Here is an 18679-nt window from a genome sequence, read left to right as displayed (position 1 = left end):
GGGGGGGGGGGCGTGCAGCCAACGGCCCCCGACCGGCGTGGCCTGATCCCCGCCCGAAAACCAGCGCCGGAGAATGCGGCAGCCGGCATCGAAGAGGCGGGGGGGGGGATTCACGCCGCCCTCCAGGGATTCTCCAACCCGGCATAAGGCAGCCAGCATAATTAAGGACCCCAAGCACCCCGGACATACTCTCTTCCACCTTCTTCCGTCAGGAAAGAGATACAAAAGTTTGAGGTCACGAACCAACCGACTCAAGAACAGCTTCTTCTCTGCTGCCATCAGACTTTTGAATGGACCTACCTCGTATTAAGTTGACCTTTTCTCCACACCTTGCTATAACTGTAACATTATATTCTGCAGTCTCTCCTTCCTTCCCTATGTACGGTATGCATTGTTCGTACCGCATGCAAGAAACAATACTTTTCACTGTAACTAATACATGTGACAATAATAAATCAAAATCAAATTGAACCATCGGTTACCAGTATCAGATGATAAGATTTTCAAAGCTCTTGGGCGGGATTCTCCGTCCCTCCTACAGAGCCTCCCAACCAATCAGCTGCGGTCGTGCAGCAATGTGAAGCAGTTAGCGACAAATCAAATAGACCCTTTTGAAAAGGAGCGGGTTATGGATGGGAGTGAGGGATACTGTCACTGGGCAGTGACAGAGGCAATCAAATACTCAATGGACAATGATACCAGGTAAGGAATCGAATCATTCAGAGTTGAACAATGGAATCTGTATTGATTCTCGGATTGATAGCCTGGTGTTCAATAGCAATCCCACAGAGAAATCTATTGCCGGGAGTCTCAAAGATTGAAGTGTCTCCGATGTTAGAGATTAGTGGAAAGAAGCTCAATTGTTCATCTAACTGGCTGCCTTCCTGCACTGTTATCTTGAACAGAAAGAAGATGTGATCTCTCATTACCAGAAAGGAAGAGAATGGAGGAATGAAACAGTTTTTGTCAGGTACACCGAGGCCTCTTTGGCCAAAGGATCTGATGGGATCCAAAATACAATCCTTGCCCTTCGCTCAATTAGTGGATAAGGCAGCGTGCAGGCCTAGCGTTTGATACCAGTGCCCCAGAACGAGGAAGGGGGTAAAAGTGACCAGGATTCCCCTTCCTGATCGCTGCTCAGCAACTCTCTGCCGCACAGTGGACGTATCGACAAAGTGCCTTAGAGCAGAGATTGGTTTCAGTAACCGACCCTGCAAAATAACACGGCAACAGCCATTGTCTGGCTTTACCCGTGACAAATGGTCAACGCGGCCCTAATGCGTCAGAATCCCCTTTCGGAAAGGCGCAGAGAAAAGGAACGCCATCCTTAAACATGGAGGAGCAGGGCAGCACGGTGGCACAGTGGTTAGCACGGCCCCGAGGACCCAGGTTCGGTCCCCGCCCTGGGTCACTGTCCGTGTGGAGTTTGCACATTCTCCCCGTGTTTGCGTGGGTTTCACCCCCCACAACCCAAAGATGTGCAGGGTGGGTGGATTGGATTGGATTGGATTTGTTTATTGTCACGTGTACCGAGGTACAGTGAAAAGTATTTTTCTGCGAGCAGCTCAACATATCATTAAGTAAATGGGAAGAAAAGGGAATAAAAGAAAATACATAATAGGGCAACACAAGGTACACAATGTAACTACATAAACACCGGCATCGGATGAAGCATACAGGGGTGTAGTGTTAATGAGGTCAGTCCATGAGTGGGTCGTTTAGGAGTCTGGTAACAGCAGGGAAGAAGCTGTTTTTGAGTCTGTTCGTGCGTGTTCTCAGACTTCTGTATCTCCTGCCCGATGGAAGAAGTTGGAAGAGTGAGTAAGCCGGGTGGGAGGGGTCTTTGATTATGCTGCCCACTTTCCCCAGGCAGTGGGAGGTGTAGATGGAGTCAATGGATGGGAGGCAGGTTCGTGTGATGGACTGGGCGTTATTCACGACTCTCTGAAGTTTCTTGCGGTCCTGGGCCGAGCAGTTGCCATAACAGGCTGTGATGCAGCCCGATAGGTGCTTTCTATGGTGCATCTGTAAAAGTTAGCAAGAGTTAATGTGGACATGCCGAATTCCCTTAGTTTCCTGAGGAAGTATAGGCGCTGTTGTGCTTTCTTGGTGGTAGCGTCGACGTGGGTGGACCAGGACAGATTTTTGGTGATGTGTTCCCTAGGAATTTGAAACTGCTAACCATCTCCACCTCGGCTCCGTTGATGCTGATAGGGGTGTGTACAGTACTTTGCTTCCTGAAGTCAATGACCAGCTCTTTAGTTTTGCTGGCATTGAAAGAGAGATTGTTGTCGCTGCACCACTCCACTAGGTTCTCTATCTCCCTCCTGTATTCGGACTCATAGTTATTCGAGTTCCAGCCCACTATGGTCGTATCGTCAACAAACTAGCAGAATGCGTTGGAACCAAATTTTGCCACGCAGTCGTGTGTGTACAGGGAGTAGAGTAGGGGGCTCAGTACGCAGCCTTGCGGGGCCCCGGTATTGAGGACTATTGTGGAGGAGGTGTTGTTGTTTATTCTTACTGATTGTGGTCTGTTGGTCAGAAAGCCGAGGATCAAGTTGCAGAGTGAGGAGCCAAGTCCCAGGTTTTAGAGCTTTGATATGAGCTTGGCTGGGATTATGATGTTGAAGGCGAAGCTGTAATCAATAAATAGGGGTCTGATGTAGGAGTCCTTGTTTTTGAGATGCTCTAGGGATGACTGTAGGGCCAGGGAGATGGTGTTTGCTGTGGACTGGTTACAACGGTATGCGAATTCCAGTGGATCAAGGCATTTTGGGAGTATGGAGGTGATAGGCTTCATGACTAATCTCTCGAAGCACTTCATTACGACTGAAGTCAGGGCCACCGGGCGGTAATCATTGAGGCGCGTTGCCTGGTTCTTCTTTAGCAATAGTATGATGATGGTCTTCTTGAAGCACGTGGGGACCTCGGAGCGGAATAGGGACAGGTTAAAGATGTCCTGGGACAGGAGATGAGCGGGTGGAATTTTGGCAGTACACTCTTGAGGTTGGCCTTGTTGAAGTCCTCAGTCCACACAGGCTCTTAGTGCACGACCAGGGATCCCATCCAGACCCGTCGCTGTGATGGTGGGTATGGGTATGTTATGGGCTGCTGGGGCACTCGACAGCGGATTGTTGGTTTCCTGCTCGAACCGAGCATAGAATGCATTGAGTTCATCAGGGAGGGGTGCGCTGCTGCCAGAGATACTGCTCGGCTTCACTTTGTAGCCCGTTATGTTGTCTAGCCCTTGCCACAACTGCCGAGAGTCTGTCTGTAACTCTAGCTTGGTTTGATATTCTCTCTTGGCATCTCGGATGGCTTTGCGGAGGTCGTACCTGGATTTCTTGTATAGGTCAGGGTCATCTGACTTGAACGCCTCAGATCTGTCCTTCAGTAGGGAGTCAATCTTGCGATTGAGCCATGGTTTCCGGTTGGGGAACGCACGTACTGCTTTCTTTGGCACGCAGACGTCCACACATTTGCTGATGGAGTCTGTGACGGTGGTGGCATTCTCATTTAAGTTGGTCGCTGAGTTCTTAAATATGAACCAGTCCACTGTCTCCAAGCAGTTGCGTAGGAGTCTTCTGTTTCCTTCTTAGCTGGAATTTTCCCGCTTGAGTTTCTGCTTGTAAGCCGGGAGAAGGAGCACCGTCTGATGGTCTGATTTCCCAAAGGGCGGTCGGGGGATGGAACGGTAGGCGCCCTTGATGTTTGAGTAGCCGTGGTCAAGAGTGTTGTCACCCCTGGTGGGACAGGAGATGTGCTGGTGGAATTTTGGCAGTACACTCTTGAGGTTGGTCTTGTTGAAGTCCTCGGCCACGATCAACAAGGCCTCCGGATGTTCTGTTTCATAGTTGTTTATAACTATGTACAGTTCGTCCAGCGCCTTCCTCACTTCTGCCTGGGGTGGGATATAGACCACTGTGATAATGGCTGAAGTGAACTCACGTGGAAGATTGTATGGGCGGCACTTCACAGTCAGATATTCCAGGTCCGGGGAGCAGTAGGTCGCCAGGTTCGTCACTTCCAAGCACCAGGAGGAGTTGATGAGGAAGCGAACCCCTCCACCCTTCGCTTTGCCTGATGATATGGTGCGGTCCTCCCGATGAATTGGGAAGCCTTCAGGTTGTATGGCACAGTCCGGTGAGGCGGGGGTGAGCCATGTCTCTGTGAAACAGAGCACACAGCAGTCTCTTACATCCCTCTGAGAGGTATGTCGAGTGATTGGCCATACTAAAGTGCTCCTTAATTGGAAAAAATTAATTGGGTACTCTAAATTTATTAAAAAAAGACATGGAGGAGCACAAGCCATGGTAATCCAGTCTGGCAAAAACGAATACCCTATCGGGAGCAAATCAAATCCCAAAATGTAGTTACATTAATTTCTAATAGTAACACTGTGACATTTACAAAATGCCCTCTTTTCCCAATGACATTGTGTGTAGCACGACTCAATACCAAGATACGACTGGAGCGTGAACATGAATGGGGAGACAGATGAGTTGGGTGGGGGCAGGTTCTACCTTCCCTAATCTAAAGGCTGGGGAAAAGCACCATAGAATCATATGTTTCTTAAATAATTCCTCAACTCTGCCTTGTGTGCGGCATATTCCCACGAGCCGGGCATCTCTTTATAACGGAATGAACCTCGAATCCAAATGGCGGGATTTACCATGTTTCACGGTATGCGGGAAGTGTCCCGCCATTGGTCCATGATGGATCTTCTGGGTCCCACTATTGGCAACGGGATTTCCCGCTGAACGCACACCTCTCCGGCAGGAAACCCCGGGCGGGGCGGGGGGGCCACCGGTGACGGGGCGGGAAGATCCCACCGACATGTACGGCCGGAAAGTTCCAGCCCAATAATGGGATCTTCACTTAAGTCCAAGAAATGGTGAGGAAGCCTGTTTGATACTCACTAGGTTTTCGATGCTGTTGGTAAACCTCAGCGTTTGTCTTTGAGGTTAATATTTATTTGGACACCTGTATGTAGCTGGTGGCTTCGTACTTGGGGAGAAGTTCATTGTACTATTGTTGGTCGTTTCTTTAACGTAAGGGTTGAACTCATAAGGGACAAAGCTACACCGCAGCCACATTGATTCTCTGCTTCCGCGCTCCCATTGAGTGAGAATTCCCGCTGCAGAAGGGAGAATGGAATCTCCGAATCCTGCGACGCTGAGTGTTAAGAGTTTGCCTCGATTCCTTCGGCCCAGGAGGTCCAAGCGGCCTGACGCCTCCGACCTTCCTTTCATTTATTTAATTTTCTTTTGTTTCCCCAGAGCTGCCCAGAAACTCAACCTGTCCTCCAAGAAGAAGAAACACCATCGTTCTCCCCGCTCCGAATGTGTCCGAGAGCCCACCCTTCCCGACCAACTTCAGCGGAATTCTGCAAATGTCCCCGCCCCCAGCGCCGCCATGCCTGCTCAGGGCCATCAACAAGGTGAAGGACAACCCAGGGATGGGAAAGGTAAGCGGCACCGTGGCAGGCCGAGAGCGCCACGCGTACGGTTTGCTGGTTTATTCCAGGATTGCCCTCGAGTCTCCAGAAATCAAAATTTAATGTCCTGCGAACTGCTGCAAGCGACCTCAGCAGAAATGTCGTCGTCAATGTTTTTTAAACATTGAGGTATTCTTTTTTACTAGCCCTACAATCATTGGGGATGTGGGAAGAGGTTGTTTGACTGGCAGTCAAGGATTGTCCAACAGGAGTAACAAGAGCCTAGTCCCTTCCCGATGAACCATGGGAAGGGCTGAAAGATAGTCATTCCCATGCAATTAATGGCAGGAGTGTGAGGTGGGAGCAATTGGAGTCTGGAGGTCATGTGATGACGCATCCTGGATTACCTGAATTGACAAGGCCCAGTGGCGGTGATGAGAGGCTCCCCGCAATTTGATAACGGTATTCAATTCTATTCAAGATGGAGCGCAGCCCAAAGGCTGAAATAACGCGACTTGCGTTAAAATATCCATTTTTAAAATATTATTTGATGGGATGTGGGCTCAGCGGGTGAGGCCCAGCACTTGGTGCCCATCCCTAATTACCCCTGAATTGGTTCAGAGGGCAGTTATGAGTCAACCACATTGCTGTGGGTCTGGAGTCACAGGTAGGCCTCAGGGTAAGGACGGCAGATTTCCCCTCCTGTAGGACATTAGTGAACCAGATAGGGTTTTACGACAATTGGGGCGGGGTGGAATTGCTGAATAACCAACAGACAGTCTGATCATTTCTGACCAGCTGGCAATGGGCCACAGGAGCACTCCAGTTAAACATTACCTGACAGAAGGATCACCATTTGAATTGTGCACGGAGGAATGAGCCAGCTGTCCAATGAGAAACTGAAGAGCCCTTCTACCAACTAACAAGTTGGTTAATTGAATCATCCCTGTATTGATTTCTATTTATTCGCTGTTTATGGCTCTTGACCCTTCAGGGACTGGAGTGTCTACATTTGAGAGAAACAAATTAGATAATGTCGGACTAACCAGGGATTCGAGTTGAGAGAAAAACCATCTGATAACACTTTCCTTCCTATATAAGTTTACCCGATTTATTGCCCTCCCCCTCCCCTTGATTGATTTGGTTCCATTAGCACTGGGCACCTTGTCCCAACTGGTTAATGGGCCGTGGCGGTACATGGTGGCTGACTATTCAACTAGAGGAGTATCACAGTTGAGCCCACTAGACTCCTCACCTAACCACTCCAGCTGTGATGTGGATTCAGAAAGGCAAAGGAAGGAGACCATTCGGCCCATCAGGTTTATGCAAGCTCTCTGTAGAGCAGTCCAGTCAGTTCCATTCCCCCGCTCTATCCCTGTAACTCTGCAAGTTTATTTGCCTCAAGTTTCCATCCAATTTCTTTTGAAATCAATCACCGTCTTCGCCTCCAGCACCCTCATCGGCAACGGGTTCGAGGCCATTTACCACTCGCTATGTAAACAGAATTCTTCCCCACACATCCCCTGCAATTCTTGCCGAAGACCTACAATGAATGAAAAATGAAAATGAAATGAAAATCGCTTATTGTCACGAGTAGGCTTCAATGAAGTTACTGTGAAAAGCCCCTAGTCGCCACATTCCGGCGCCTGTCCGGGGAGGCTGGTACGGGAATTGAACCGTGCTGCTGGCCTGCTTGGTATGCTTTAAAAGCCAGCGATTTAGCCGAGTGAGCTAAACCAGCCCCCCCCCCCCATCTATACCCCCCCCCCCCCCCCCACCATCAGTTAATGGGTTTTGCCTTGTCTACCTTATCCAAACCTGTTATAATCTTCTATACCTTTGTCAAATCTCCCCTCAATCTCTTTTGCCCCGAGATTGACCCCATCTTCGCCAACCCGACCTTGTAGCTAAGATATACCTGGAACCATTCTGGCAAATCTCCTCCGCATCTCAAGGGCCCCCGCAGACTTTCTGAAGTATGCTGGCCGGAACTGGACACAATACTCGAGTTATAGCCGGGACAGAACTTCAGAAAAGTTCAGCATAACTTCCCTGTTTTTATACTCAGCGCATCTATTTACAAAGCCTTTGCTCACGACTCTCCCAGTGTGCCCTGCAGCCCGAGTCCAGTTCCCTCTGTCTCTGCACACACTGTGCTGGGACCACAACTTTTCACAATAGACATTAATGATCTGGAAGAAGGAACTGAAGGCACGGTTGCTAAGTTTGCAGATGATACAAAGGTATGTCGGGGGACAGGTGGTATTGAGGAAGCAGGGGGGCTGCAGAAGGTTTAGGACAGACTAGGAGAGTGGACAAAGAAATGGCAGATGGAATACAATGTGGAAAAGTGTGAGGTTATGTACTTTGGGAGGAAGAATTGAGGCGTAGACTGTTTTCTAAATGGGAAAAGGCTATGGAAATCAGAAGCACAAAGGGACTTCGGAGTCCGAGTTCAGGATTCTCTTAAGGTTAATATGCAGGTTCAGTCGGCAGTTAGGAAGGCTAATGCAATGTTAGTATTCATGTTGAGAAGGCTAGAATACAAGAGCAGGGATGTACTTCTGAAACTGTATAAGGCTCTGGTCAGACCCCATTTGGAGTATTGTGAGCAGTTTTGGGCCCCGTATCTAAGGAAGGATGTAGTGGCCTTGGAAAGGGTCCAGAGGAGGTTCACAAGAATGATCCCCAGATGAAGGACTTTTGTCATGTGAGAAACGGTTGCGAACTCTGGGTCTGTACTCGTTGGAGTTTAGAAGGATGAGGGGGGATCTTATTGAAACTTACAGGATACTGCAAGGCCTGGACAGAGTGGAGGTGGAGAGGATGTTTCCACTTATAGGAAAAACTAAAACCCAAGAGCACAGCGTCTGACTAAAGGCTCCGTCCTTTAAAACAGAGATGGGGAGGAATTTCTTCAGCCAGAGGGTGGTGAATCTGTGGAACTCTTTGCCGCAGGAAGGCTGTGGAGGCCAAGTCACTGAGTGTCTTTAAGACAGAAATAGATAGGTTCTTGATCAATAAGGGGAGAAGGCAATATGGAGAGAAGGCAGGAGAATGGGAATGGGAAACATATTAGCCGTGATTGAATGGCGGAGTAGATTCGATGGGCTGAGTGGCCTACTTCTGGACCTATGTCTTATGGTTTTATAGGAAGGTCAGTCGTTACATGGAAGGTCTGAGTCTCCATGGGGTACGGGAATAAAGGGATCTCCGAGTACAAATACATCAAACACTAAAAGTCGTGGCAAAGGTTAGCAAGGCCATAAAAATCAAACCAAACACTAGCCTTTATTTTCATAGGATTTACAGTGCAGAAGGAGGCCATTTGGCCCATCGTGTCTGCACCGGCCCTTGGAACGAGCACCCGACTTAAGCCCACACCTCCACCCTATCCCCGTAACCCAATAACCCCACCTAACCTTTTTAGACATTAAGGGCAATTTAGCATGGCCAATCCACCTAACCTGCACATCTTTGGACTGTGGGAGGAAACCGGAGCACCCGGAGGAAACCCACGCACACACGGGGAGAACGTGCAGACTCCACACAGACAGTGACCCAAGCCGGATGCTAACCACTGTGCTACTGTGCCGTCCCATTTCTAAAAATGAATGGATAGAATTGAAAAGTAGGGAAATTATGCAAAATCCACTTAAGGACCTCTGTTAGACTACACTTCACAGCTCTGTGTGTAGTTCTGGTCGTCATTATAAAAAGGATATGGGGAAAGGGTGCAGAGGACATTTCAGGATGATGTCAGAAATGTGTAAATATACATATTAGGAAAGGATTGACAGGCTGGACGGAAGGTGGGGCACATGGGAGTCGAGGGGGTCATGTGATGGGCCTACAGGACAATGACCAACCGGAGTTGGCAACCGTAGAACCTTCCTTGCTGGAGGGTATGCTCGAGGACCATTTTTCCTACTGGAGGCGGAGCTAGGCTGCCACTTTTTGTTACCCACGGCTAGTTCTAACTCTTCAATCACAGTTCATTTTTTTGATTCTTTGACGGGATGTGGTGTCGCTGCTATTTCAGAGGGAAGTCTTCAGTGTCAACAGACCGGGTAAGGATGGCAGATTTCCTTCCCTGAAGAGCATTAGTGAACCAGATGGCGTTTTTACAACAACCAATGATAGTGTCACGGTCGCCATTACTGAGACTAGCTTTTCAGTTCCAGATTTTGTCTTGATTTAATTTAAATTCCATCAGCCAGGATGGTGGGATTTGTCCCCAGAGAATTAGCTGGATTACTAGCCCAGTGTCATTTCCACTCTGCCACTGTTCACACTCCTGCCCCCCCCCCTCCCCGTCATCCCTCCCACCTCCCAACGTCTGTTCTACACTCTTCCTACCTTTTTAATCTGCTTGTTTATGGGATGATAGTGACATATTCTTTCCATGTCCGTCGGGCCCGGCCAAATTTTACGTCCGACATAAGGGCCGTTGCCGTTTTGTAAATCGATCTGCGGAAAGAAGCATGGGCTATTCTTACTCCTTGAGTGAGCATCGAGTTTAATTAAATTTGCTGTACATTAAGGAAGAGAGCTGGAGTAAATAAATGCTTGTACGTATCAGAGGGAAGGGATGTCAGTGTGAGATAATCAAACACATTTATCACCAGTGTCGGCATCAAGCATTCGCAGGTCAGGCCTAACAGAGGGGGATGCAGGGTGAATCGCACGCCCTCTCCTACTGCAGCTTACTGCCCAAGCCCCCCCCCCCCCCCCCCCCCCCCCCCTTCCCTCCATTTCTTACTCCCCGCCATCCTTGCGGTCCCCCATGAGTGAGGTTGACTATCTATTGTGACATTATGGGCAGTCCCTGGCGTGTGATTCCCAACTGGTGTCTAAAGGAAACGGGCGCAGCTCGGCTTCACTTAGGACCTTGGCAACCCTTAGAGAGGGAAAACAGAAGGTGTTCATGAGGCTGAGGTCGGTTTGGATTCAAAATCAGCCAGTTACCGGATATTTTTTGAAAATTTAACAGGAGAATTTTGACTCTTGCTGTACACATTGGGGCAGTCCGCCTCCACAGCAGTCTACCCACACACCCCTTCACCACCGAAATGGGAATAACATGGAAACATTTAAAATCATAAGACATGGGAGTAGAATTAGGCCACTCGGCCCATTGAGTCTGCTCCGCCATTCAATCATGGCTGATATTTTTTGCATCCCCATTCTCCTGCCTTCTCCCCATAACCCCTGATCCCCTTGTTAATCAAGAACCTATCTATCTCTGTCTTAAATACACTCAGTGATTTGGCCTCCACAGCCTTCTGTGGCAAAGAGTTCCACAGATTCACCACCTTCTGGCTGAAGAAATTCCTCTTCATCTCTGTCTTAAAGGATCGTCCCTTCAGTCTGAGATTGTGTCCTCTGCTTCTAGTTTTTCCTACAAGTGGAAAAATCCTCTCCACGTTCACTCTATCCAGGCTTCGTAGTATCCTGTAAGTTTCAATAAGATCCCCCCCCTCATCCTTCTAAACTCCAATGAGTACAGACCCAGAGTCCTCAACCGTTCCTCGTACGATAAGCACTTAATTCCAGGGATCATTCTTGTGAATCTCCTCTGGACCCTTACCAAGGCTAGCACATCCTTCCTTAGATACGGGGCCTAAAACTGCTCACAATATTCCAAATGGGGTCTGACCAGAGCCTTGCACAGCCTCAGAAGTACATCCCTGCTCTTGTATTCTGCATTAACCCTGCATTTATCTGGTGCCTTTCTGAGTCTGAGGGCATTGCAAAGTGCTTCGCCGACCGTGGAGTATTTCCAAAGCGTTGACGCTGTTGCAGTGTAGGCGGTTTGTGCACAGCAAGATCCCACAAAGAACAATTCAATAATAGCCGGGTAACCTGTCGCAAAGATGTTTGTTGGGGGATAAATATTGGTCAGGACTCCTGGGAGAACTCTCCTGCTCTTTTTCAAATCTGCCAGATAGTTTTCGTCAGAACTAGGAGCAGGAGTCGGCCATCTGGCCCCTCGAACCTGCTCTGCCATTCAATGAGATCATGGCTGATCTTTCGTGGATTCAGCACCACTTTCCAGCCCGAACACCATAACCCTTTCTTCCTTTATTCTCCAAAAAACTACCTATCTTCATCTTGAATTGCCCTGAGTTCTGGTCTGATTTTCACTTCTCTCAGGGGATCAGATGGGAAGTGTGGGGAACACCACTATTGTGATACGCAAGGTCTCACATTTCTGTGGGGCAGGATGGGTGGAGCAGAGGTTCTTTTGCTGTTCATCAGTGTTTGTAATAATGAAAGGAGAGAAGAGGAGAGGAGGATGTATCCAGGACTTAGAGCCAGAGCATTCAGGAGAGATGGTCACCTTCGCAGACAGATTTGGAGTTGAGGATGAGGATCTTGAAACTAGGGCTGGAGGTTGGGCCCCAGTGAGTGTCACCGAGAGCTAATGTATGTAAAGGGTGCTCAGCCCTGCTGTGGTGATGTGAATCAGTTGGGTTTTGTGGAACTGGAGACATCAAACCTTAAGGTTTCCAGAACGTCCTGTGTGGCAACCTTTATCCTCCCAGCCACTCCACAACCTTCGATCTGCACCCTCCCCTTCAATCTCCATTTCTGTGTCATCGCCTCTTCCTGACCTCATATCAAATAGGAGAATGGTCTTAGTCTAGCTTGAGTGGACAGGGAGAATGAAGTTTGGCTTTTCGAGAATGGATTGATGGTGATTGCAGGTTTTAAAGCAGTACTTCCCAATGTGTGTGCAAGTGTGTGCGAGCAAGTGTGTGTGTGTACATGTGTGCGTGTGTGTACGTGTGTGCATTCATGTGTATGTATGCGCGTATGTGTATATGTGTGCGTACATTTGTGTGTACGTGTGTGCATGCAGGCGCATGTTTGTGCGCGTGTGTGTGCGTTTGCGTATTCATGTGGGTTCATGTGCGTGTGTGGTTTGTCAATAATAGCCACCGACCGTGTCCCTGGTTTCTTCGGGAGAAGTACTCGTGCCAGTTAGGCCATACCACTGTTTGCAAAAAAACGCATGGATTTGAGGGGGCCTCACTGTTGTTAACACTCGGTCAGAGCTCCACGTGCCTCAGAGCTCTTGACCCCCAAATGTCATCTCGCGACCCCACTGGGGGTGTTGACCCGCAGCTTGGAAAGCCCTGTGCTTGAGGAAGCCTCCATCGCCATGTTTCTAATCCACCATGAAGGGAATATAAAAGTCATTTTAATAAACAATCTGACATGTCAGGAGAATGAAAGATTCCTGGCTGAAGAGGACAGGCCCTCGTCTTTTCAGCAAAAAGCAGTGTTGACGAGTACTCGTACCCTAATTGTGGCGGCCATTTTGTCTACTTTCCTTTGTTTGTTCTGGTTGTTCCTCCTATTTTATCTTTCAGCCAGCCGCACTCCTGCCCTGGGCACATCTATTGTTTCCTTTCTTACCCCATCTCCACTCCCTTTGGCCCTGGACGACTCTTCTGTCATTCAACGTCTCCTGACTTTAACCCTGCCACAGACCCGCCTTTTGTCCTTATCCCACCAGCCCCCTCGTTGAAAACCTACCCCACCTCTGTAACTTTTCCCAGTTCTGAAGAAAGGTCACAGACCCTGGAACATTAACTCTGGCCAGGATTTCCCAGTCCTGACCAGGCGGGATCCGTTGCGAGAGATCATGCGGCCTAGCCAAAGGTACCATCAACTTTCGGCGGGACTGGAAGATGCCTGGGGTGGCCGGCGGGTCTCACATTCAAACAGAGGGCGAGGGTTTGGAGGCCTAATTTGTCCTTAATGGGCCTGGGGGATCATTCCTTACTCTGGCCCCACACAGCGAAGAGTTAAAAATGCACTCAAGTCCCGACCTGCATCTGTAACGAGTGAAACCGGGCAAGCGAATCAATTGTCGAATTAAAGGTCAGCATGATGTGCCAATTAATTTTGTTCTAGCAAGCCAATAATTCTCGTTAATTTGGACTGCGCTGCCGGTGACACCATTTGATTTAATCGCTTGTTAATTATGGAAAGCATCCAAGTACCTCATATTACAAAATAATTAACTTGCCCATTGCCAAGTCAGTTCGATATTATGGTTAGTGTGGTGGAGTGTGGAAGAGCCAGCCAGCGGGAGAACCTGGGCAGGGGTGGTGTGAGGTGATGCTCGGAGGCCTCCCAATCAGGTCAAGGCTGAAGAGTGGGGCCGGGGGGGGGGGGCTTTGAGGCTGGGGTGGGAACTGTCACTGTTTAAAAATAAGGGGTTGCTCATTTACGACAGAGCTGAAGAGAATCCTTTTCTCTCAAAGGGTTGTGGGGCTCGGGAACTCTCTTCCTTAAAAACGCAGTGGGATCAGAGTCTTTCAATGTTTTTAAGGCAGAGATAGATAGGTTCTTGATGAACAAGGGGGTGAAAGGTTATTGGGGGCAGGCGGGAATATGGGGTTGAGGTCACAGTCAGATTGGCCACAATCTCATTGAATGGCGGAGCAGGCTCGAGGAGCTGAGTGGCCTACTCCTGCTCCTAATTCACATGGTTTGAACATAGAACTAGGAGCAGGAGTAGGCCACCTGGCCCCTCAAGCCTGCTCCGCCATTCAATGAGATCATGGTTGATCTTTTTCCGGCCCAAACACCATAACCCTTAATCCTTTTATTCTTCAAAAAACTATCTATCTTTACCTTAAAAACATTTAATGAAGGAGCCTCAACTGCTTCACTGGGCAAGGAATTCCATAGATTCACAACCCTTTGGGTGAAGAAGTTCCTCCTAAACTCAGTCCTAAATCTATTTTGAGGCTATGCCCCCTAGTTCTGCTTTCACCCGCCAGTGGAAACAACCTACCCACATCTATCCTATCTATTCCCTTCATAATTTTATATGTTTCTATAAGACCCCCCTCATCCTTCTAAATTCCAGCGAGTACAGTCCCAGTCTACTCAACCTCTCCTCATAATCCAACCCCTTCAGGTCTGGGATTAACCTCGTGAATCTCCTCTGCACACCCTCCAGCGCCAGTACGTCTTTTCTCAGGTAAGGAGACCAAAACTGAACACAATACTCCAGGTGTGGCCTCACTAACACCTTATACAATTGCAGCATAACCTCCCTAGTCTTAAACTCCATCCCTCTAGCAATGAAGGGCAAAACTCCATTCGCCTTCCTAATCACCTGTTGCACCTGTGAGCCAACTTTTTGCGACTTATGCACTAGCACACCCAGGTCTCTCTGCACAGCGGCATGTTTTAATATTTTGCCATTTAAATAATAATCCATTTTGCTGTTATTCCTACCAAAATGGATAACCTCACATTTGTCAACATTGTATTCCATCTGCCAGACCCTAGCCCATTCACTTAACCTATCCAAATCCCTCTGCAGACTTCCAGTATCCTCTGCACTTTTTGCTTTACCACTCATTTTAGTGTCATCTGCAAACTTGGACACATTGCCCTTGGTCCCCAACTCCAAATCATCTATGTAAATTGTGAACAATTGTGGGCCCAACACTGATCCCTGAGGGACACCACTAGCTACTGATTGCCGACCAGAGAAACACCCATTAATCCCCACTCTTTGCTTTCTATGAATTAACCAATCCTCTATCCAGGCTACCATTTCACCCTTAACGCCATGCAGCAACCTCTGTGTGGCACCTTGTCAAAAGCTTTCCAGAAATCCAGATATACCACATCCATTGGCTCCCTGTTGTCTGCAGCACTGGTAATGTCCTCAAAAAATTACACTAAATTAGTTAGGCATGACCTGCCCTTTACGAACCCATGCTGCGTCTGCCCAATGGGACAATTTCCATCCAGATGCCTCGCTATTTCTTCCTTGATGATAGATTCCAGATTGTAAGTTCATAGCAGGATAGCACAAAGTCAACATTATTATTCTTCTGGAACCATTCCGTTTCCTTGTGAGTGGGAGAGCACGGGCGCGAGTGATAGACAGCGGGCGGAATTCTCTGTTCCAGGGCTAAATGCCGGCGCTAATGGAGAAACCGCGGGTGGTTCACGACAGGAAAGTTCCAGTACCGGTGGGGGGGGCGACGCGTGAAACACCCGTGGATCGTGCGGAAAACAGCCAGAGAATGGCCAGGTCCCGGGCCGCGCATGCGCAGGGCTGATGACCTGCACTGGTTGCGCCGATAAACAGGGCGGCGGTCGTGCTTGAACCCTAACCTGCCCACCCCAACCCCACAGCCCATCCCCCGGCCACTCTCCACCGGTCCCATTGGCCCTAGTTAAGGTGCCCCCCCCCCGGCCAGCGGCACAAATCCCGGACGGGTGTGGCGGCATTGGGCATTGTCTGCAGCTGGTACACCAGGTTCCCGACCGCTGAGACCACACGAGGCCCATGCCGCCAGGAACCTGGCCCATCAGGGGTGGAGCATCGTGGGTGGGCCAGCCGGTGACGTGCCAATGGCCTTGCGACTGCGCGTGCCGCGTGTCCCGATGACGCGGTTTGCAGGGGCCGGAGCATCGCAAACCGGCATCAAACCGGCGCTTTCCCCGGATCGATCGTCGGAGTCCGTTCTCCACCGGATCGCCGATCCCGATTTTGGCGTGATGCTATGGAGAATCCCGCCCAGCATTTTAATCAGTGAGGGAATCAAGGGTTACAGTGATGAGGCAGGAAAGTGGAGTTCAGGATTATCAGATCAGTCATGGTCTCACTGAGTGGTGGAACGGACTTGATGGGCCGAATGGCCTACTTCCGTTCCGACGTCTTATGGAAAGCAGTTGAGGCGGCTGGCAAAATAATAAAAGGCATATTAAAAAAGAGAATGAGTGGGTTGTGGGGAGAAGCACATTGTGCAAACTGATGGTGAAATTGCTGGGTAACCCCAGGCTATTTGGTGGTCAGCACAAGATGTTATTAAAGTTACTATTGAAGAGAGACCTCGGGCCGGGAAAGGGGCTCCCGGGAGTTATCGAGGGAACCATGGAAGCCAGCAGTTGGTACAGATGGTAAACGAGACCAGTGGGCAGTAAACCTCTGCGCAGACATGATACACCGGTGGTGTGCGGCATTGAGGCAGGGGAAAGGTTTCTGCACTCAACGGAGAGGCGGATACTGGATCGTCAGAGAGGTGAATACTGGATCGTCAGAGAGGGAATATTGGATCGTCAGAGAGGGGAATATTGGATCGTCAGAGAGGGGAATACTGGATCGTCAGAGAGGGGAATATTGGATCGTCAGAGAGGGAATATTGGATCGTCAGAGAGGGGAATACTGGATCGTCAGAGAGGCGAATATTGGATCGTCAGAGAGGCGAATATTGGATCGTCAGAGAGGGGAATATTGGATCGTCAGAGAGGGGAATACTGGATTGTCAGAGAGGGGAATATTGGATCGTCAGAGAGGGGAATACTGGATCGTCAGAGAGGGGAATATTGGATCGTCAGAGAGGGGAATATTGGATCGTCAGAGAGGGGAATACTGGATCGTCAGAGAGGGGAATATTGGATCGTCAGAGAGGGGAATATTGGATCGTCAGAGAGGGGAATATTGGATCGTCAGAGAGGGGAATATTGGATTGTCAGAGAGGCGAATATTGGATCGTCAGAGAGGCGAATACTGGATCGTCAGAGAGGCGAATACTGGATCATCAGAGAGGGGAATACTGGATTGTCAGAGAGGGGAATACTGGATCGTCAGAGAGGGGAATACTGGATTGTCAGAGAGGGGAATATTGGATCATCAGAGAGGCGAATACTGGATCGTCAGAGAGGGGAATATTGGATCGTCAGAGAGGGGAATATTGGATCGTCAGAGAGGCGAATACTGGATCGTCAGAGAGGGGAATACTGGATTGTCAGAGAGGGGAATATTGGATCGTCAGAGAAGCGAATACTGGATCGTCAGAGAGGGGAATATTGGATCGTCAGAGAGGGGAATATTGGATCGTCAGAGAGGCGAATATTGGATCGTCAGAGAGGGGAATACTGGGTTGTCAGAGAGGGGACTATTGGATCGTCAGAGAGGCGAATACTGGATCGTCAGAGAGGGAATATTGGATCGTCAGAGAGGTGAATATTGGATCGTCAGAGAGGTGAATATTGGATCGTCAGCGAGGGGAATACTGAATCATCAGAGAGGGAATATTGGATCGTCAGAGAGGGGAATATTGGATCGTCAGAGAGGCGAATACTGGATCGTCAGAGAGGGGAATATTGGATCGTCCGAGAGGTGAATGTTGGATCGTCAGCGAGGGGAATACTGGATCGTCAGAGAGGTGAATACTGGATCGTCAGAGAGGGGAATACTGGATTGTCAGAGAGGTGAATACTGGATTGTCAGAGAGGGGAATACTGGATCGTCAGAGAGGGGAATATTGGATCGTCAGAGAGGTGAATACTGGATCGTCAGAGAGGGGAATACTGGATTGTCAGAGAGGTGAATACTGGATTGTCAGAGAGGGGAATACTGGATCGTCAGAGAGGGGAATATTGGATCGTCAGAGAGGGGAATATTGGATCGTCAGAGAGGGGAATATTGGATCGTCAGAGAGGTGAATACTGAATCGTCAGAGAGGGAATATTGGATCGTCAGAGAGGGGAATATTGGATCGTCAGAGAGGGGAATATTGGATCGTCAGAGAGGGGAATATTGGATCGTCAGAGAGGCGAATACTGAATCGTCAGAGAGGCGAATACTGGATCGTCAGAGAGGGGAATATTGGATCGTCAGAGAGGGGAATACTGAATCATCAGAGAGGGAAATATTGGATCGTCAGAGAGGCGAATACTGGATCGTCAGAGAGGGGAATACTGGATCGTCAGAGAGGGGAATATTGGATCGTCAGAGAGGGGAATACTGGATCGTCAGAGAGGGGAATATTGGATCATCAGAGAGGCGAATACTGGATCGTCAGAGAGGGGAATATTGGATCGTCAGAGAGGGGAATATTGGATCGTCAGAGAGGGGAATATTGGATCGTCAGAGAGGGAATATTGGATCGTCAGAGAGGGGAATACTGAATTGTCAGAGAGGGGAATACTGGATCGTCAGAGAGGCGAATACTGGATCGTCAGAGAGGCAAATACTGGATTGTCAGAGAGGGAATATTGGATCGTCAGAGAGGGGAATATTGGATCATCAGAGAGGGAATATTGGATCGTCAGAGAGGTGAATATTGGATCGTCAGAGAGGTGAATACTGAATCGTCAGAGAGGTGAATACTGAATCGTCAGAGAGGTGAATACTGAATCGTCAGAGAGATGAATACTGAATCGTCAGAGAGGGGAATATTGGATTGT

At 49.0% G+C, this 18679-nt stretch overlaps 1 protein-coding gene across 1 annotated transcript in view; it reads left to right on the top strand.

Annotated features, from left to right (window-relative positions):
- kif26ba (kinesin family member 26Ba) overlaps positions 1-18679 on the top strand; it is a 383305-nt gene that overhangs the window by 232187 nt on the left and 132439 nt on the right. The window contains 2 exon segments of the mRNA XM_038815524.1: positions 5283-5346; positions 5348-5470. Coding sequence (XP_038671452.1) covers positions 5283-5346; positions 5348-5470 — 187 coding nt within the window.

The sequence above is a fragment of the Scyliorhinus canicula genome, chromosome 1 (genome assembly GCF_902713615.1).
Source record: "Scyliorhinus canicula chromosome 1, sScyCan1.1, whole genome shotgun sequence".
Taxonomy (NCBI): domain Eukaryota; kingdom Metazoa; phylum Chordata; class Chondrichthyes; order Carcharhiniformes; family Scyliorhinidae; genus Scyliorhinus; species Scyliorhinus canicula.
Note: the sequence above shows the minus strand (reverse complement) of the source record. Positions and strands in the feature narration are given on the sequence as shown.